The 20,874-nt window shown below is 34.7% G+C and overlaps 2 protein-coding genes across 2 annotated transcripts; both read right to left on the bottom strand.

The window, feature by feature from the left end:
* Positions 1-709: 709 nt before the first annotated feature.
* Positions 710-5,770, bottom strand: LOC132641776 (uncharacterized). The gene is made up of 3 exons (XM_060358865.1): positions 5,523-5,770; positions 1,625-1,830; positions 710-1,094 (listed from the first exon to the last, which is right to left on the bottom strand). Exons 1-3 carry the CDS (start codon positions 5,622-5,624, stop codon positions 830-832), a joined length of 573 nt encoding a protein of 190 aa, XP_060214848.1. The 5' UTR covers positions 5,625-5,770; the 3' UTR covers positions 710-829.
* A 3,508-nt stretch (positions 5,771-9,278) lies between these two features.
* LOC132641775 (3-isopropylmalate dehydratase large subunit, chloroplastic-like) lies at positions 9,279-19,647 on the bottom strand. Its single transcript, XM_060358864.1, has 15 exons — positions 19,489-19,647; positions 19,269-19,403; positions 19,014-19,184; positions 16,825-16,977; positions 16,649-16,717; positions 16,390-16,506; positions 15,760-15,834; positions 15,518-15,595; positions 15,345-15,440; positions 15,121-15,170; positions 13,908-13,962; positions 13,383-13,514; positions 11,748-11,795; positions 11,069-11,227; positions 9,279-9,601 (listed from the first exon to the last, which is right to left on the bottom strand). Exons 1-15 carry the CDS (start codon positions 19,534-19,536, stop codon positions 9,461-9,463), a joined length of 1,527 nt encoding a protein of 508 aa, XP_060214847.1. The 5' UTR covers positions 19,537-19,647; the 3' UTR covers positions 9,279-9,460.
* Between the last annotated feature and the right edge of the window lie 1,227 nt (positions 19,648-20,874).

The raw sequence follows: 20,874 nt of genomic DNA, 5'->3' as shown, positions 1-20,874 counted from the left end.
CTTATGACGAGGGTCTACCGGGAACAACCTCCCCAGATCGCACTTTGTGGAATTTCACTAGGTATGCTATTGTTACAATTGGATTATTTCTGTGAGGTTATTAGAATTTCGTTGATTTCTCATGTTGACTTTCCACTAATAATTATGGAAATTCCTCCAGATTCTGACATGGATTGAATAGATTTGTACATAATATATTACAATCTCTTACTTCTTAATGTACAGGATTCTAAACAAAGTAAATATTTATCCATAATTTCCTACTTAAATACGTATCACCATGCGACGTAGCTGTAGACTTTTTTTCCGTCTAGTTATAGACATATTGGTATGCTCAGGACCAAGCACTTTTTTTTTTCCTTGTGGTTAAGCTAATCGAATGAATGATTGGCTTGGAATGGACTTTTCTCAAGTGATTATGTCATGGGCTTATAGGCTTTTTGTTTTTTGGTAAAGGTTTCCGAAGAACCACAAATATTTTTCTCCTTTTTACTATGCATCGAAGAATCAAATTATCACTATTGTTCTTTTTCAAACTCTTGCAAATGCAAGTTAGATCCCATGAATTATAGTCTTTTTTGTTTATTTCACTCTTGCAAACTGCACGTTATCTTTGCCATAAAAGGGGGATAGTTCATTTTTCATCACTAAACGTATATAAGTTTTTCTATCATCTATGTAATCTATCACTATGCAAGTACCCAAAAAAAGAACCAACAGTAACCAGATTTCATATCATAGACGAACTATATGGAGTAGTACATTATACAAACCATAGTGCCAATGATGTAGGTAATATAGAGCCTAGCTAAAGTTTCTTCTGTAAAAGTTATGCATAACCAGCCATCCCAACGTTCGAGCTAGTACGTTTTGTCTTATGAGCTGGCTGAGTAGTAGCCTTCGTGAAGTATATGTAGAAATAAACATTCAGGATCATGGTTGCAACGATAAAGACCGCTCCGGCAATAAAGACACCTTTCCTTAGTGTCTCGCAAGAAAAGTTTTCTGCTAAGAGCATATCCCGATACTTGGTGTGGTAAGCATTTTTCTTTGCTCCAGCAACAACACATGCTTCTGCAACCAGGAATGTCAGCCTGCAGATGTATAGATATTTAGTACATCGTAGGATGAATCCTTTTAAGATATCTTCACATATAGTAACAGAAAACATAGTAAAATCTCAGGATACTGCTCATAGATAATGTGGATCACCCACAAAAGTGCAGTTCAAAAGATATCATCAGCATTAAGAATAAATGGCAGAAATGATTTGCAAGATGGTGATTGCAATAATAACAAATCAAGAGTGCAAATGTTTAATGGTTATCCACCATCAGCATTCTAATTTGAGACAAGTTCAGATAACTGGAATCTTTTTTCCCAAATAATAAACATGTGATTTGGTTTTCTTTCCAAAACCTAATAACATGTCTGTGGACAAAACCATGCATATCTATATGCCAGCAGAAGATAGTTTTTTTTTTTTTTTTGAAACTGGTACACTATTGTGCCAGCAGAAGATAGTTCAGAGCTGATTGATGACTGGATGACCGTAATAATATAGTTCATATGACTTTACTTCTATATAAAATGTGGTAAAGAAGAGTGATGATGAGACACGCACCATGACGATATGAAGTATATGATGGCCCATGCACGATTTGAACCAGGAGATAAAGGTCTTCCGAAGCACATGCATTTTGTCACTCCCATAAGCAATGCCTCGCCAGAGAGAAGAAACAAGAACGCACCAACTCCATATCCAGTGGCAACGTCTGAGGTGTAAACACAGTATGTACGATTGGTAACCATATCATCATGCAGAGTACCCTGTCAAAAGAAACCAAAATACACAGCTAATGAGCTCGTTCTATCAAGGTTGAAATCACAGAATTGATTGGTAATTTAAGTCGTAGTCCATTAGAGTTGATTGCCATAACAGCCTGTCTCAGTGCTTATCTTCTAAATTAATTGGCCTGCAAAGATTGATTGATTTATCGAGTTTTCTTCTCGTCACTGCTCAATTCCATCCTACTAGCAGCTCCTCAAGAAGTTTCTTGATACAGTTACCGAGGTTAATATAACTTTTCCATGGAAAGCAAGGCAACTAGACAATACATCAGTCTACAATTCCTAATTTTGAACCAAGAAATTAATTTGGGGTTTAATACCTTTAATCTCTTGTTTCCTTTTTTGCCTTTTATATTGGCAACACCTTATAATGTCATATAATGAGCTGCACTATTATACATGGATACACAGTCATCAAAAGCTGCAGCTATCATGTATGCATAAACACACTCATTCGCTCAACATCTTTCTGCTCATGTAATTTCTAAAACATCGTTGGTTAATTATTATTTTGAAGTTCACTTTTACAAAATAATTCCATGAGAGGCATCATCATCTTTTTCTCTCCTTTCTGCTTTAACAATAGAAGGATCATAAGTCTACTCACAAGTGATACATCCAATTATTTCATTTTAAATTTGCAAGAAACAGCAAGCATAACTATTTTGCGTAACTGAATTTCTTCATCACAACCTCATAGACTCCAGTCAGATAATACAAGTCATCATTCCATACACCTCACGCCAGATGGAAATGGGAAAAGGAACTTTTGTTCCCAGTCTCCAGTGAGGAAAAGGAAAGGGATTTTTTCTCAAAACCATTCCCCCTCCCCCTTAGTTATCCAAAAAAAAAAAAAGATCTATTTCCAAACCCCTAACTCCAAATTGTAGGGGCTTAACATCAAGTTCCGCATTATTGGTTTATCAGCCAGTTGACAGAATGTGATTGTACTTCTGTTTCTGTATGCAATGATACTAACTCATGTACAGTGAAGTACAGACAGAATAAAAAATGAACCCCTCTATATCACCTTTGGCTTCATAATAAGGGTTCCTCTAGCATTATAGTACGGAAGTTATCTTTGCTTATAATGATCCTCAACAATCAACATCAGATGAGAATTCAAGGTCACTAATCCTACCAAAAAGATAATTATTCTTTGGGGTTAAATCTCAACCTCCATATAGTATCTTTCCTTACTAGACGATACTATCATTTTGGCCTGTTGCTTAACAGGTATTAGACGAAAAGAATCATCATGACTCTGGAAATAACTATTCACGTGCTACAGAAACTCTCCCCCTCTCTCTGCACCTACATCACTGGTACTTCCTTTTTCTTCTCTGCCAACCCCTTGGTCTTGGTCTTGGTCACTACCCAGTGTAATCCCACAATAGTGGGGTCTGGGGAGGGTAAGATGTACGCAGCCTTACCCCTACCAGGGTAGGGAGGCTGTTTCCGATTGACCCTCGGCAACCCTCCTCCTTTATCCGGGCTTGGGACCGGCAATGTGAGCGAGCTCACACAGGCGGATTCTCTGCCAACCCCTATGTTTTAAAAACACAACTATTTTAACAAGCTCTATCTTATTGCACAACCCTGCTGACTACTACAAGAAATGCATAGAATCATGCAACTGCGGCAAGAACTCGAGAGAATGCAAAACACGGGTTCATGCAACTGCTGCGAGGACATGAGAGAATGCAAAACCAACTTAGAGCCTGTTTGGATGGGCTTATGCTTATAAGCTGCTAAAAAAAAAAAGTTGGGGTAGTCTAACTTATTTTTTTGGCTTATAAGCTGCTTTAGATAAGCTAAGTCAAATAGGCCCAATTATTTTTTTGAGCTTATTTTAAGCACAAAATGACTTTTAAGCTGGCCAGCCAAACACTCAAAAAAGCTGAAAACAGCTTATAAGCCAATCCAAACGGGCTCTTAAGGAAAAAGAACTTTACAGTTATAATCACTTCATACCTCTAGACTCACTAAGACTACTTCTTCCATTACAACTCCTCATCTGAACAATTGCCATCTTTTCCTTTCCTATTTCTGCCTTTAATTGATCAGCAAAGTGAAATGCTGTTCAACAGGGATATTCGCGAGGGGATATTGACAATTTCTCATAATTTAGTAGAGGACATAGAGGAATTATGTTAACAGAGCTAGTCATGCTTTAATAGACCCCACTTATGGTATTACACTGGGTATGTCGATCACGTGGCCTGTCACTCTTATATTATAGTACTCATCCCCCCCCCCCCCCCCCCCAAAACACCCTGAGACCAAGTCAGTGATTTGAGTGTTAAACTGTCATAAACTATCATTTCATAGATGTATTTTACAAATGCCAACAGTATGCCGAGTAGTGTGAATGAACTTGTATCAATCAACCAAACTGATGCACGTATTGGCTCAACATACAAATAGCAAAGCTACAGCCTACAATTAACTATAACCACAAATTGATGCACGAATTAGAGTAAGGAGATGAATGAAGAGCTGATTCGAGTTAGTTGAAGTTGCAGTCCCAAAGTTAGTTAGTTAGGTAGTTACAGTTCACAAAGTTAGTTAGTAGCCGACTGTGTAAGCACCAGTTGTAATCGATTCATTTCAATTGTGTATAAGTACGGATTTTAATTGTACATTGAGACTATTCATGAAATAAGATCTATCTTTCTCCTCTTTTCTACATATTCTTCTTAGCTAAACGCTCGGTTTCCCCGTTTTAGCACCATCTTCTTCGAGCCCTAGCTCCTAGATTAACACTTCTCATCCTTTGATTCTCTGTTGGTGTGTCACAAATTCCAATCAAAACACTCTCTCCGACATATAATAACACTTTCTAAGACCGAATTAACCATCAGAGTACTGAAAATTCAAAAAAAGTATCATGGCAGACCTCAGAGCTAAGAAACAGCACTAAAAAAGTACACAAAATGCACAATTCGCAGTGGATCTACCGAAGTTTAAGCTCAATTTACGCTCACGGGTTACATATATAAACAGAAAAAAAACCTATACACACACAAAAAGAAAAAACTCACACAAAAGGCAAAATATAAAGAATTTCGACATTTCAGATCTTAAACAAGCAATCCTTCAATAGCACAACTCAAATTACACAAAACACACAATTTGCAAACTGAATCTACCGAAGTTTAAGCTCAATTCATACTCATGATCTACATAAATACACACAGATATAATAAACCTATACACATTCTATAAATTTGTGTAATAGTAATCCCCATACATCTCTTCTCATTTTCGGTAAAGGATATCGACAACACAGTTTCAATCAACAAGTACCACTACTCAATTCTATAATGAACACTTATCCATTAACCAAACCGATAAATTCTCTAAACATAAAAATCATCGCTACTGCGTGTACCGTAAACTAATAATCCAGTAAACACTCTTTGCACAACACGAATTAACTTAACAAATGCAGCATTTCAGATCTTAAGAAAAACAAATCATTCAATAGCACAACACAAAAACACACAATTCGCACTGGATCTACTTAACTTTAAGCTCAATTTATTGTCACGAGCTACACACAGATATAATAAACCTATACACACACAAAAGCTACATATATATACAGTAAACGCATATAAAAGGCAAAAGCAGGTGTGTATATATATATAGAGAGTAGAAGAGATTACAGTGCTACGACGACGTTCGGCGGCAATGGAGAAACCGAAAGCGATTAAGCTGAGTATTATTACAAGTAGATGAACTAATGAAGATCCTCTGCCTTCCGCCATTTCTTCCAGAACCTTCCAATTAGGGCTTTCAAATGCGTGAATGAACTGCGTGTGGTGTTGTTACTGATGAAGAACTGCGTGAGTACTTTTTGAGCAGTGTTTAAGTGGGAAATTAAAAGGCAGTGAAGAAAGAAGAGAATGCTAATTGTGGGGACATGTGACTCACGCGATGTGAAGGAGCGTTTAGTATACGCGCTAGGGATGTTGGTCTGCTGCTTGTTTGACTTGTGTCTCACTCGCTTGGGATTAGATTTATTGATGGGGAAAAGATAGGGAGCGGGCGTCCTCATCTTTTTGTGGTGGGTCATCTCAACTTTTCCTTTTTTTCATGTTCAACTTTTTTCGGTAAAAATTGTTGTTTTCTGTTTCATTTTAGATACACCTCCGTCTCATAATAAGTGTCACCTTAGCTAAAAATATGCATATTAAAAAATTAATAATGTAATGTGAAGTTTATCAAATTATTCCTATATAATAAAATTAAATTACTTTTACTTTTTTATTAGAATATGTACAAGAAGTAAACCTTTTGACATTAGAAATCTAACAATACGAAATTACTATCATTTAGATGTTACTGTATTGTCTAAGGGTAGAATTGGAAAAACTAATCAATTTGTGTCTTGATTTCTTAAAATGAAATTTATTATGGAATAAAAAAATTAGTTAAGATTATATTTATTATGAGACGGAGAGAGTATTTGCTATTTGTGGGGATATGTGACTCCCGCGATGTGAAGGAGTGTTTGGAATACGCGGGTATGTTTTGTGGGGATTTTGGTCTGCTGTTATTTGACTTGTGTCGTAATCGCCTGGGATTACATTTATTTGATGATGGGAAATGATAACATGTGAGCGTCCTCGTCTTTTGTGGTGGGTCACCCATGCATTTTCCGGTTTAACTTTCTACTAACCTTTTTTCTTTTTCATGTTCAAATGTTTAAAGTAGGTGTTTGGCCGTGAAGATCAAAATACTTTTCACCTCTTATTTTGAAATTTTATTTGGTTATATTTTTTTACAAAGAATATTTGATTGTTTGAGTATATTGAAAGTAAAAATAAGATTTTAGGTGTTTTTCAAATTTTAAATACAACTTGATGAGTTTTGAATTCAAAACACCGATTTTCAAATAAAAGGGGAAAAAAATCGGAAAAAACAAATAATTCTCACAGCCAAACAAATCCTTTTTTTTTTTTTTTTGGAAAAACACAGAATACCCTTAAAATGCAAAATTTTACCCGCCCATGCCCCTTCCTAAACTAATTTTGCTTCTTACCCAATCAGCCAAAAATATTTACCCAAGTACCCTCTCGCCCAAAATCCTTCATCCATGATACCATGCACTATATTTATATATCATGATGGTATTATAAATGACTAAAGGATTGAAGCAGTCCTCTATGATATCGTTTCAGTATATTTATGTACCATGATAGTATCACAGAGGACTAAGGAGCGTCTCATTGAAGGACTAAAGTAGTCCTCACGATACCATCACAATATACGTATATAAGATGATGGTATCATAGAAGTTTTTTTTTTTTTTTTGAGAAAAGTGGGTCTTTTAAACAAATGAACATGATACCATTTCAGTATATTTATATATTATGTTAGTATCATAATTTTGGGGGCATTTTAGGTAAATAGTTTCACCGGCATGAAAGTAAAATGGGTATGAACATGTAATTATTTTATTTTCAAAAGGCAGCGACGTTCTTTCCCTTTTCCTTTTTGCGTCAAAATGCTTATTCATGTTTCATTTTAGACAAATATTCAATTAAAATATATACTCAGAGAGAATTATCCTTTTTTTTTTTTTTTTTTTTTTTTTAAGTGTTACGCATTGCTCTCTCAATAGTTTTTAGGCACTCCCAAGTAGAAAGCAAAACTGTAGGTTGTGATAGAAAAGAGAGAATTACAGAAAATATTATATATCGAAGTTTACCTTGAAATCGAAAAAATGAAATAATATGTTTTAAACTAGAAGCGATTATTTTTTATTTGAACCTAAGGAAGTAAAAAGTGTGATTTGATGACGTTGGGACATGTGAAATACTAAAATTTGGTTATTAAATATACAAATGTCACAATAAATCCAATTCAATTATGGTTAGGGTCCAACCAAGTTGCAACCTTGTATTGCCCAAAGCCCATTCACCTTTACTTATTGGGAAATCTATATATATATATATATATATATATATATATATATATACATGTTAAGGAGAAATATTTACTAAACGTGACGATAGTTTTTCTTATTTACAAACCATAATGATATATTACGAAACATGACGGATTTTCATATATTTTTCATTTTTTTTTATTATTATTTTTAAAATTTTAAATTTTTATTTTCTTAAAAAAAATATTTTAATTTAAAAAACTTAAAAAATTACCTCAATTTTTTGTGTATGAAAGTTGTATGAAACATGTATGAAATGTGTATATGTGAGCGAAATTTTTAATATAATTTTCATACACAAAATTGTGAGCGAAAACTTTAAGCCTTGAATATTGTTTGAAAGTTGTTACAATGTTTTTGTAGTTGTATTAATTTTCCAGAAACCTAATATGAACTTTATATACGAAAAATGTGAATGAAATTCTACGTCTTGAGCGAGATATACACATTTCATACCGTTCTTATGCATAAAATTTTGAGCGTAATGTTTAAGCCTTGATCGATATATACACAATATACACATTTCATATACAAAAATTTGAGCGATTATTGTAAGTCTTGAATGTTGTATCAAAGTTGTATATAATGTTGTTGTAGTTGTATTAATTTTACAGAAATCTAACATGAACTTTATATATGAAAATATGAGCGAAATTTTAAGACTTGAGCGAGATACAAATTTCATACTGTTTTCATACACATAATTTTAAGCGAATTTTTTAAGCCTTGAACGAGATATACACATTTCATACATTTTTCATACCGTTTTCATACACTAAATTTTGAGCGAACTTTTTAAGCCTTGAGTGAGATATACACATTTCATACATAAATTTTTTAGCGAAAATTTTTTTTTAAAAAAATAATAATAAAAAAAAATTAAAAAAAAAATTAAAAAAATAAATAAATAAATAAATATATATATATATATATATATATATATTTTAAAAAGCATTTTTGTATAGGGTTTGTAATGTTATATTTTGTAAATATAAAACTATCGTCACGTTTCGTAAATATTTTTCCATAAGATGTATATATACATAACTGTCCCTTCTTTATTTTGGGAAGATTAAGGAATGAACTTTGCAAATGATCCACAACCAGAAAACCCATTTTCAGAGTCCAGCTAAATTAACTCGAACGAGCTCGTAAAAAATTTCACTAGGACCTTATTTGGATACTGTCATTTAATCTGTATTATTTTTATGTCTATCCATTTGTAATAACTTTAGACATGGCGGTGTTCAGGCAAAAATGATTGAATAAATGGATGAACTTTGGCTATATGTGTTTATAGTTCAAGCAAAAATGACAGAACGTCTATTCCAAAGTGAATAGGTTTGTAAAAGAACTACTCACTGGGAATATTCATCCGTTTTGAGCTTTTAGTGAAACATGAACCAGCGATATTTCCTAGAGCAAATTTTTTTTTTCGATGCATCAACCATAAGACTCCAATAATACAACAAAGAAGACAGAAATTTGGAGTCATTTTATTGTGAAACATTCATTTCCTGGAGTAAAGAGAAAGGAGAACACATCGGCCGCAGGCCTTTTCAGGAATACATAAGCATAAGAGCTTAAAAGCTCAGTCATCTGTGAGTGTACAACATACTCCCAACTCCTAAAACGAGTTAACCGAGCACTTCACTGCAAAAACTCCCTGGGATCAGTGACATAACCGGTCAATGCTGATGCTGCAGCTGTATACGGCGATGCAAGATATATCTGGCCTTCTTTGTGTCCCATTCGACCAGGGAAGTTCCTATTCGTGGTTGATACACAGACCTGCAAAACAAACAACAATTCGTAGAGTCAGGTCACGATGAGAAAATTTGAACTCTTGGTTGAATTTTTCTCAAAGCTCTACAGCAAGATTAATGCAGCAAAAAGATCCAAGGGTCAGCATCAGACACTTGAGGAAGCTGATTTAATTTATCTAATAATGTAAGTCCTTCACTAAAACCAGGTCCATCAATATGGAGCAAGGGTAAACCTATAAATAACCTTAGGGAGTGTTCCGTATGAAGGAAACTATTTTCCATGAAAAATGCTTTTCAGAAATAAGTGGGTTTCTTACTTATTTTCTTATGTTAGGTAAGTAACCAAAAAATATAGCCTAAAGCATTTGTATATAATCATAGACAATACTATGGGAGGTGGGGTGGGGGGGAGGTAGAGGTGTGGGGTGGTGGGATGGGGGCTATAGGACGGGGGTGAAGATGAGGTGTGTTGGAGGGTGGGGAGGACACAATCAATGTGGAACGCCACTTATGAAACTTGTTTTCCTTACTTCCACTAGGGAAGTCATTTTCCTCATTTTTAAGGAACTTGTTTTCCTAGAGGAAATGTTTTCCGAACATGAGAAAATTGGAAAACATTAATCATGCTACGGTGAGCCGAAAATATGCACGTAAATGTTATTGCTTGTTCACCATAAATTGCACCAATCGACCCGCTTGTCTCTAGATTTTGCAAACCACATGGTAAGTTTAAGCTTTGGAGGTACATGCATAAGCAACAGTTATGGTTAGTATCAAGATATAGAGCACATAGACCAATGGTTCAAAATAGAAAGCGGTTACCTTGTCCGGAAAAAAATGGCAAGAGATTGTATGGATTTCTACTTCATGCAGGAGGAAAAAATAAAGTTTCTAGGAAAGGGTTAAGTTTCTAGGAAAGGGTTAATCACAGGAGGTTTTTCATGTAAATACTTCTGAAGTTCTCTTCATTTATAACTGTTTCTTCTTTTATAACTGTCCTACAGAGTTTATGATAAGAATACATCAAATTTCAAATGCATATTTTCAATTAGGTGGCATAAGATTGAATCTACTTGTTCCTGGTCCAGGGAAACTCCACTATGACATATCCTATTTGTCACAGACAAACCAATATGTTTACTCGAGAGTCGAATACACCTAACACAGTAGCATATTAATGGAAAGTCAAAAGTAAGTCTTTTCTATTATCAATGAAACCAAAAGAAAGAAAAAAGACCAGTCTGTTTTGTATCACGTATAGATCAAGACTTGTAGCTTGATTCTTTACTCATTCCGCCATTTGGGTGATTATTATCGGCTGACCAAGTCAGCTGACTTCCTGCGGGTCAGTATGACTTACTCAACGGGCAAGCTAGCCCAGATATGTATTGATGAAATAAATCACAAAAAAATCACTTTATTTCTACTATAAAAAAGTCACTTTGTAATATTAATAAGACATACTATTCATACAAAATAAGCAACGACTTGCCTGAGCCTCATTCATGCGTGCATAAGTGTCTTTAGGGCCACCCAAACAAGCACCACAACTAGGACTTGCAGGTGTATCGCAGCCTGCCTCCTCAAAAATCTGGGAACATGTTTTGCCGCCGGATCCTGGAACTGGGAGGCTATATACATCCATCCATACCTGAAACAGTTTCAAATATTTACATAATATGGTACTTCTGCAATGATATTGCAGCTAAGTAGGGGTATCAAATGGCGGGGTGGACTGGATTTGCGCGGGTCAAAATAGCGGAGTTAATAAATGGGACTTGTGCTGAAACGGGTTAAAAGCGGGTCACAACCCAACCCGCTCAATTCTTACTAAGTTTTAATTTATTTGTTTGTTCTTTTATAATTTTTTTTTAAGTGCATAATGCAATTATTTCTTTTCTTTATTATGGTAATTGGGTATATGCAACAAATCAAATAAAAAAATGTTTTTCTGAAAATATTTTGACAAGGTTTTTATGGGTCAGTTTGGGCTACATATTAGCCCAATTTTTGAATGGGCTAAAATGGGCTGAACTAATAAACGGGCTTGTCAATGACCAACCCAAACTTGAGTGGGTGGGGTGGGTCATGTTTTCATGGGGATAATTTTGCCACCCCTACAGCTAAGGTACCAATAGTAGCAGGACAAAAAAAAAAAAGGGATTACAAACCTTCTGTGTAGCGGGAACAAGAAAAGTTGGAACCTTTACCTTCTTTCCCTGCATAAGATATGGTTATTTGTTTAAACCTGAAACATCTAACATATCCTGCTTAATTGGAAGTAGATTGCAGAACTTGAATGTTCCATTTTTTGAGCTAGCTAAAAAGGAAATAAGGCATTGGACATTTGGAGTCAATTGAAGAACATAACATAAGATCTAATACAGGGATGCCGAGTCTTATTACATGGCAAACATGGGAAAAATTAGGACTTAATCATGAAAAATGATAAGTATTTCCTCTCCCCGCGGGAAAGGGAGCAGAAATAAAAGAGCTAAAATTGCCACAAAAGAAGCGAGAAAGTAAGCAGAATAGTGTCGGATAATTGTGAAACATGTGAGGCATCACTGCATACATATATAGTAATCCGCCAATATAGAACAAGAACAAAGACATATATTTGCAGAAAAGACAAGTGGCCTAATGTGGAAATCGATATTACATCATGCACCTCAATTGTTTAGTCCACACCCTGATTCAGAAGACAAAATGGATAAATCGTGAAGGTAAGAAGCCAATTCAGTTATATTAATCCTCCGTATTCATTCCACTCTATTCAAGCCAATTTCAATCCCACTAATAAGAAGTTTGTCTTTTAACATTTATGTCTACATGGCCATAAAAAACTCTGCCAAAACAAAAAAATTCCTCACAAACCACAGACCGACTTAAGTATGACACCAAGTCAACAACATCTAAGTATTACTCATGTCTAGTTGATATTGGCTATATTGATCCTTGATTGAGCTCAACTTCCACTGAAAAGAGAGAGGCTCAACCTCAACCTCAGATTCGAAGCGAGAGATCATAGGTCATACAAGAAAACAGGTAAAACTGGGAGATATTAACAAAACCATTGACCGATTGCAACATGCCAAAGTATAATTTTTCAGTTTATCCCGGATGAAAATTATTCTTTTCAATCACTTTCTAAAGAAAAGAAAAACATTATTCAAGACTGTTGGTCATAAGTTCTAGAACATCGTGTCATCTGGAGGCAGTAGAGGCCATCAACTGTGAGTAACTATTTTAAGAAACAGTCTTCAGTAATGGCTATAATCCTACATTGTGAAAACCCTCAGCTGCCTTGATGCACTCATCAAATGAGCATGACAAGGATATGGCTACTTCATCTGGATCCTTCAGGAGTAAAATTTTAGAAACTGAACATCCCCCTGTCAAAATCATATATGTATGATGTATCCCACACTCATAGCAAAGTCCACATGCTATAGATGTTGTCTAAATTGATATAAAGAATGTCAAAATGAGTAATTATTGGTTTATTGGCTTATCAATTTCTCATAAAAATGAGTAGGTAAGAACGAAAATATATACTACGAAGATATCAGTCACTAACTGACATAAATTGAGTGGACTGGGGTGAGTTGTTGGATGTTTGACTATTTTGCCACATTCAACCCTAATGGTTGATTAGAAGTAGGCTGTTTTCTCCTACTTCAATGAGAAGCGCGAGAGGGTAAAAAAAGTGCAACCAGATCACAATAGTAGAAGTATTTTGCTGGCCTGAGTGCACCAAATTAACACGTACATGGTCAAAATAGAAAATTGGAGTAACAACTTACAGAAGCTAGGAAAACTTTTGCAGCAGCCATGAAGTCCTCTGTTTTTCCACCAGTACAAGAACCAATATATACTCTGTCGATTTTGACATCTTTGCATTCTCTTGCCAAAGCACGATTATCAGGAGAATGAGGCTGTAGGATGCACAGAAGATTTAGAACATTTGGAACAGGCAGTACTTAATATGACTTAAAATCCATCACCAGAGAAAATACAACCAGAGTAAACAAGAAGAAGACTAGCTTAAAGCTCTGCAAAGAGTGTTGTACTAGTGTTCTTGATCTTTTGATGACATAAAAATTAAGCACAATTTTTGCCTATGTTGCCTGGACTCTCCACAAATACTGCCGCACCCGTGTCAAATCCTCCAAAAATGCACTACTCTTGAACTATCCACACGCACCCCGCATTTTTAGAAAGTCCGGGCAACATAGAATTTTGCCAACCTTATAAATTATATCCACATAACTGAACAGTGTATACCATTGCTGAATATCCCTAAGAGAAAAGGCTAGAACATAACCAACCTTAGCCACTAAGGGCTCCAACTTGGAAACATCGAATCTGTACTCCTTAAGATATCTAGATATACAAAAAACAACGTGTAAATGTTAAAGTCATAGCAATTTGAACTCACAAATGATACCCTAATACTCTTTTGGTGAGACAAGAGAACAGAAGAAGGTTATAGGAAGATGACTACAAGTGTACAACCTTATGAAAGAGTTGCATCAAATAAACAAAATCCTACAACATCGTTGGAATAGAAGAAGTTGATTTCATGAAAGAGGGCTACTGCTTTACTAAAAGACATCTATATCCCAAAGATTTTTTGAAAATAAACCAATCTCAGACCATTCTGGTGTTAGCTCTATCTAAATCAAACATTCCATGGCCATTAAAACATTTTGCCACAGAAAATTAGAAGGCGGACGAATAGAAGTCTCACTACTAGCATTTAGTCTTAAGAAGGCAATGGCGGTCAATTATATCCGCCATATCATTAGGAAAACTCTTGCTCAGTCTTTATTCTTTTAGGTGACCGATCTCCCAATGTTTATCAGTTAAAAATTCACTACATGCTGGAAGCCCAAAATTTCATCTAATAAACAGAATATCCCAGACATTCATCATGGGCCAGATTTCCATTATTGAATCACATAATAAGCCTTAGAACAAGAATCTATAGCTAATGACTGCACTCTAATAATATTTTCTGATTTTGACAATTTTCAGGACACCTAGTCCTCCTTCGTATTCTTTATTTACTTTTGATGTTACTAACTTCAATTACAAGAAACTGATAGCAAGAAGGCCTTTTTTACCGGCAAAATGTGTCACCCCATCCTCCAGGAAATATGGAAATTATTCCTACAAAGTTTACTGCAGAAAAAATTTGTCTCATCAACTAATTCCCCACTTTTTTAACCAAAACATTTTAAGCATTTCAACCTTGTTCGTGGACTTGAACACACACTGAAATCTTCTAATTGCAACAATGATCTCATATACTTTTTAAAACTTAAATACTTCCAGAAAATTAGTTCAATTGGTACATTCACGACGAATGATCAGTAATCATCACCTAATTTTGGCCACATTTGAAGTGCTCAAAGTAACAATAAAGAAAATATGTACCAACATAGGAAGTAGCAAATTCAATTTGACATGAGACAAGTGCACACCAAAACAATATGGAATCAATGTGATGTCGCTACAATATTCTATGGTGTTAAATACCTGGCTCCTTCATCACTATAAACAGGTTCATAGGGCACAGAAGTCCTGCCCTGTGACAGCAGGAAAAAATATGCATTAGCTGAATAGCGGGTCTTTAATTCAGTCACCCATGAATGTAAAGTTATGAGATCTTTTTGGCAGCATGTCTCAGATGATATTAAGCTCACAAGGGAGGTCGAAAAACTTAAAAGAGGTGAAGTTGGGTCCCTAGCTTCCCCACTTACCTCAAGATAGTCATATGTCGTTTTATCAGCTGGGACGATACCATTCTTTCCACCAGCTTCAACAACCATGTTGCATAATGTCATTCTTTCTTCCATCTATTAAAAAAATAAGAGCCATAATTACTTACAGATCTCACCTGGTTAATCCCATCAACAATATAAAAAACACTTACGGTCAAGCTTTCAACCGTCGAGCCAACAAACTCCATTGCTTTATAAGTAGCACCAGCCACAGAAATTTCACCAATAATCTGCAATTTTTTAAGCAAAGGACAAGAATTTGAAGTTTGAATTCTTCTCAATCCAGCAATGTTGTAGAGAAACAGAATAACAGATATAACAAATCACTTACTGCTAGATTTATGCACATAAAACAGCACAGAAAATGAAGTAAAGAGCATCTAACAAAACTTACTTGCAAAATCAAGTCCTTAGCAAGCAGGTAATCGGGCATTTCACCATCCATTACAAATCTCAGAGTTGGAGGCACCTGCATCATATAGATGTTAAATTTCATAGATGATGCACATTAGCAGAAAGAGAAGTTATTTAACTATGAAAAGTTGAAAATGTAGAAGAGGCATGCGCCTCTCAGTCTTGTTCATCCTTCAATCTTCAAATAGAAAATGATAAAGTTTACACCATGTTTCTTTAATACATTTTTTGCTGCATATTGTTTTTTCTTCTTTTACATGCACTGCACAGCGTTTAAGTAAATGGTTTGAACCTTCAAGCAAAAGAAAGTGTTATGATTTACTTGTTCTCATTCATCTTGTGAATGCAAAGGAGAACAAGCTCATTACATGCTCTATATAACATTTACTATTCTAAGTTTTTAGCTCTATCATCTATTGTCTTAAGGAAAAAAAAGCCAAGTCTTTGGTAAGAGACAACAAAGAGAAAGTGAGTAACACCTCTATGCAACAGTAAATAATGTAGATAAAGCTCCTCTGGATATTTAATTAGGAATTTCATATTGGCAATAAAATCAAACAACACAACTTTGAAGCCAGACCTGCATCCCATAAAGGCAAGAATCACATACCTTGAGCAGAATCTTGCCAGTACCCAACACAAAACCTGCATCGGTATTTCCGATTCCAGTGGCGAATTGCCCGAAAGCTCCAGCAGTACATGTGTGGGAGTCTGTACCCAGCAAAACCTGGGAACAAACATAAGGATTTCATAAAGTTAAGCATATCACACAATACATATTAAAACGCCTCGACAGACTGGATTTTTTTTTTTTAAAATTAAAACAGAAGTAATCCTCGACAGAGTGGATATTGGCATAAATTATTCACCTCTCCGGGTCTGCAGTGACCTTCTTGTGCAAGAGCAACGTGGCAAACACCCTTGTAATCAGGATTAGCCTATGTAGGTATCACAGATTTAGTTTTTCATTTGTTAAGAGCAGACAAACAAAGTAAAAACTTCAGTAGAACACGTAATAAGTTATTCATAGAGGAAATAGCCATACGCGGAAGTTCCCCAGATCTTTAATGTCATAGAAGTACTTAATATTTTGTTCAGTGCAGAAATCCCTCAAGATATCCACGTTACGGTTTGCTCGTTCATCAGTTGTGAATATGTAATGGTCAGGTATAATGACAAGCTTTTCACGATCCCAGACCTATGATATTGAAATAAGGAAACATCCATTAGATATATAATTCGAATAAATGTGTCTAATCAACAAAATAATCTGTAGCCTGAGAAACATAGTTTTTAGTTCATAAAATTAGAAACATAGTTTTTAGTTCATAAAGAATTTAAAAAGCATCGCATTAAGTACATTTTTTACCAATTGCCGTCGAGTACCAATTACTGCCCATGGCATTAATTTTATCACACAGAAGACATTCATGAAGTCTATTCAGCATAATCAATGATCATATTGTACTCCCTTATCGAAGAGAAAAAGGGAGAAGAAGTTTTCTACTCCAACTGGCTAGATGGCTGAAAGCAATGACAGAATGAAAGCAAATACAGGATTAATTACAATACACCTGCTAAAAGCAAGAAGGGATTAACCTGCTTAGTAATACTTAACTTTTTTATAAGGACCTGCTTTGATAATAAGTAGTAATAAAGATCAAGTAAGCTAATCAATGCCAATTCATAAAAGTGAGATGTTTAGTCATAACAGGAAATTAGTATAGATGCACAACATGAAAAGAAAGGAAATAAGCTATCACTAAAGCCATTTATACAAATTGACCATGACATGATTAGAGCACTCTTAAAAATGTAGTACATCTCCGGAATAGGTTAGACTTGAAACATCTTTTATTAGTAGATTAATCTTCAAACTCCGCAAGGTAAACAAAAGACTAACTCTAACTCGAGTTCAAATAAATCCAAAGTTAGATGCAATGATTATAATGCAGGGAATGCTACAATGTGAATAATAATTTAGGGATTGTTGCAGTCAATAACAATACAGAGATACTTACTCAGTGAATAATAATACAGATAACCCTTATCAAAAAGAATATTAATACAGACGTTATCATGTAGTTATTGCCTAGTTTAAGAGCATTGTTGTTAGTAGATACTCTAATCCCTAGGTATTGCTAACACATGTATTCTTATAAATACATTGACAGTTATGCCGCTACTAAACTATTATTAATACAATTGTTTGAGTACCAAAAACCAAATTTGGCATTAGTTATGCAAGGCTTTACACATTGTATCAGTCACACGCAGAGATCAGGGTAGTAATGCAGATTTTAAGCTGCAAACAAAAAGCTAGGCAGGCTTTTATCCCTAGGATTATTTTCCCTTACACCGGAAACCAAATGAACCTAAAACTAACTACAAAGATCACAATGGCATAGTTTACATAATTTCACTTGCTGATTCACATATTTCCACATTTCATAACACTATTACCGGACAACCAAATTTAAAAAAAGGAAATTTTGGTCTGTGCGTAGAGCTACATAACGGGGTACTGAAGAAAAGTAGCAAATCAAGAATCAGTTTCAAGTAGTCGAACCAAAATCAAATTACTCTAAAATTGCAACACAGCCAATTTGCACGACTTGTTCGGTCGGTTGTTACCTATTGTTTGTGTTGTGAGTTTAAATACAATGTTTGTTTTGATTGTTACTTAAATGTTATTGTATCGCATCTTTAAATTCATCGTTACTTAACGATGAAAAGTCTCATTTAAGTAACGACCGACTTGGTGTGATCGCGTTGTTATCTTATTTCTTCTTCTCATTTTATCTTTGCCTATTACGTAATAATCTTATTTTTCCTTTACTCTACCTTTTTATAATAGCTCTACCCTGTACCCTGCTTTTCTTGTAGGTTTGTCCATCAAATTGTTGATGTGTGTCATTATGTAATATGTACAACAACAAACCCAGTTTAAACCCACAACGCGGGGTCGGGGTGGGTAGGATGTATGCAAACCTTACCCCTGCCTTTGTGGGGGTAGAGAGGTTATTTCCAATAGACCCTCGGCTCAAAAGAAGTGTAATCAAAGCAGGGTGGACATGTGTGTCATTATGTAACGACGGGAAAAGATACAAACTATCCAAACATTGCATTCATCAAAACAATACAATACAATGTAATACTATACATTATGAAACGACACATAACAACTATCCAAACAAAGTGTAAAAAAGTTACTCTATTGGCAGCAGCACATACCTTAGCATTCTGACCAAACTCTTTCTTAAAAATTCCAATAGAGCCAGGACCACAAACATCATGTGTCATCAAAACATCAACATTGACCCAAACATTGTCACCAGGACTCACTTCAGGCTTATCAGAAGCCTTAGCTAATATCTTCTCAGTCATAGTCATCCCAGTCTTTACCTAAAAACACATACACATTATGCAAACTCAACAATCCAATACTTAAAAACTTAAACATTAAAACAGTGAGAAATACAAACTAACTGATCCAGTGGTGGCAGGTTTTCTTTCAGTCTGTTGTGGTGTCATCACAGAAACTATTTTCTTGGAAACCCTTTTTCCACTTGTTTGAATGGAAAATGAAGGTTGTGAACAGTAAGCAGATAGACCAACATCTTTCTACAGCCAAATAAAACAAATATCAGCAAAAGGGTCAGTGTAAATTCACTCAAAAAGAAAAAAGAATGTTGATTTTGAAACAAACCTTATTAATGAAAGGTGTAGAAGTTGAAGCGATAGCTGAAGAAGCCATTGCTGACACAAATTAGTTATAGACTTTGATATTCAGTTGTGCAACCCCTTAACCTTAAGGGGTAGGCGAGAATAAGAAGCCTAAATAAATGGCGGCTAAAAATTGTCGAGCTGCTGGTCCCACAAGATGACAAGATCTTGAATTTGTACACTTGCCTATAATTTGTCAAGTTTCTTACTGTATTAAAATTATTAAATTGACGAGTAATAACAGGTTGAGTTGTTTCCGCTGATAGTTTCATTTAATCATTTGCACACCTTTAATAAAATATTAATTTTTAGATAAAAATAGATAATTTGATTAAATTGTCTCTAATTAAAAAAGCATTAAGATTCGATCACATAACACTTAATAAGAGCAAATCTAAAAAAATAAGATTAATTATTTCTTGATTTGATAAGTAGATACTCTTTTTAACAAAAAAAAAGGGTTAAAGTGAACACCTTTTTTAATTCGGAGGGAGTATCATTTAGGGGTAGGGTGAATCGATTAAATGAGCCTCTGCAAAATATAACATATCGTCTTTGTGTTATGTCGATATCATCCATGTATATAGAGGGTCATACGAGGGTATATCTCTGTTTATTTTTGTAAAGACCCCTTTTAATTAATTTCCTCTACTTAATAATTAATAATATATGAAAAAAATCATTGTCAAAGAAAGAGCTAATATAACTAGCTCTTTCTTTGACAATTATTTTTTTCAATTTTTATCATATATTATTAATTATTAATTATGCAGGCTTATAGTACTACTTTTTATTTAGTTTTTAAATACGTAAATTTTATTATAAAGTACTAAAAAATCTATATTTGAAATTGTAGTCAAAGAAAAAATATTTGACTCTCTAAATAAATTTAATCCTTATATAAATTGAGACTGAGGGAATATTAATTTCTAAATACTTACAAATATCACACACATCAAAACGGTCAGGGTCCAACTTGGTCGCAACTTTGTATCGTCCAAACCGTTTCTTTATTTTGCCCAAACCGTTTCTTTATTTTGTGTGAGCTTCAGGTAGGGGTGTACAGAGAACTTATGCTGAATAACTTAATTCCTAAGAACTTATGCCGGACAAGACAAAAGTTCTCTAAACTTATGCCTTGCCAAATTAGGTCATAAGTAAGGGACTTTGGCCCAAATTTTCATTAAATGAGAAGCAACGACAAAACTTAAAAGACCATCTTGTTTGAGGCCAATAATTAAAGACCGCTCTAAATTAGGTACAATCCGTGCAAAATTTATAAACTAACTCAGGCAATTCGCAGAATTGCCCTTCTTTTGGGGTGGTCTTTAAATTTTGCCCCTCATATTTGAAATCTTTAAATTTTGCC

The sequence above is a fragment of the Lycium barbarum genome, chromosome 5 (assembly GCF_019175385.1).
Source record: "Lycium barbarum isolate Lr01 chromosome 5, ASM1917538v2, whole genome shotgun sequence".
NCBI classification, from domain to species: Eukaryota; Viridiplantae; Streptophyta; class Magnoliopsida; order Solanales; family Solanaceae; genus Lycium; species Lycium barbarum.
The sequence above is the reverse complement of the archived record's forward strand: the minus strand, read 5'-3'. Positions and strand labels throughout refer to the sequence as shown.

Coding starts and splice junctions, on each gene's coding strand:
- LOC132641775 (XM_060358864.1), bottom strand. CDS start 19,536: ATGGCTTCTTCAGCTATCGCTTCAACTTCTACACCTTTCATTAATAAG. Junction 16,978..19,013: donor AGTTTGGTCAGAATGCTAAG/GTATGTGCTGCT, acceptor TCAATATCATAG/GTCTGGGATCGTGAAAAGCT. Junction 15,596..15,759: donor CTAAGGACTTGATTTTGCAA/GTAAGTTTTGTT, acceptor AAAAAATTGCAG/ATTATTGGTGAAATTTCTGT.
- LOC132641776 (XM_060358865.1), bottom strand. CDS start 5,624: ATGGCGGAAGGCAGAGGATCTTCATTAGTTCATCTACTTGTAATAATA. Junction 1,831..5,522: donor CCGAACGTCGTCGTAGCACT/GTAATCTCTTCT, acceptor TTCTTTTGACAG/GGTACTCTGCATGATGATAT. Junction 1,095..1,624: donor ATATACTTCATATCGTCATG/GTGCGTGTCTCA, acceptor ATACATCTGCAG/GCTGACATTCCTGGTTGCAG.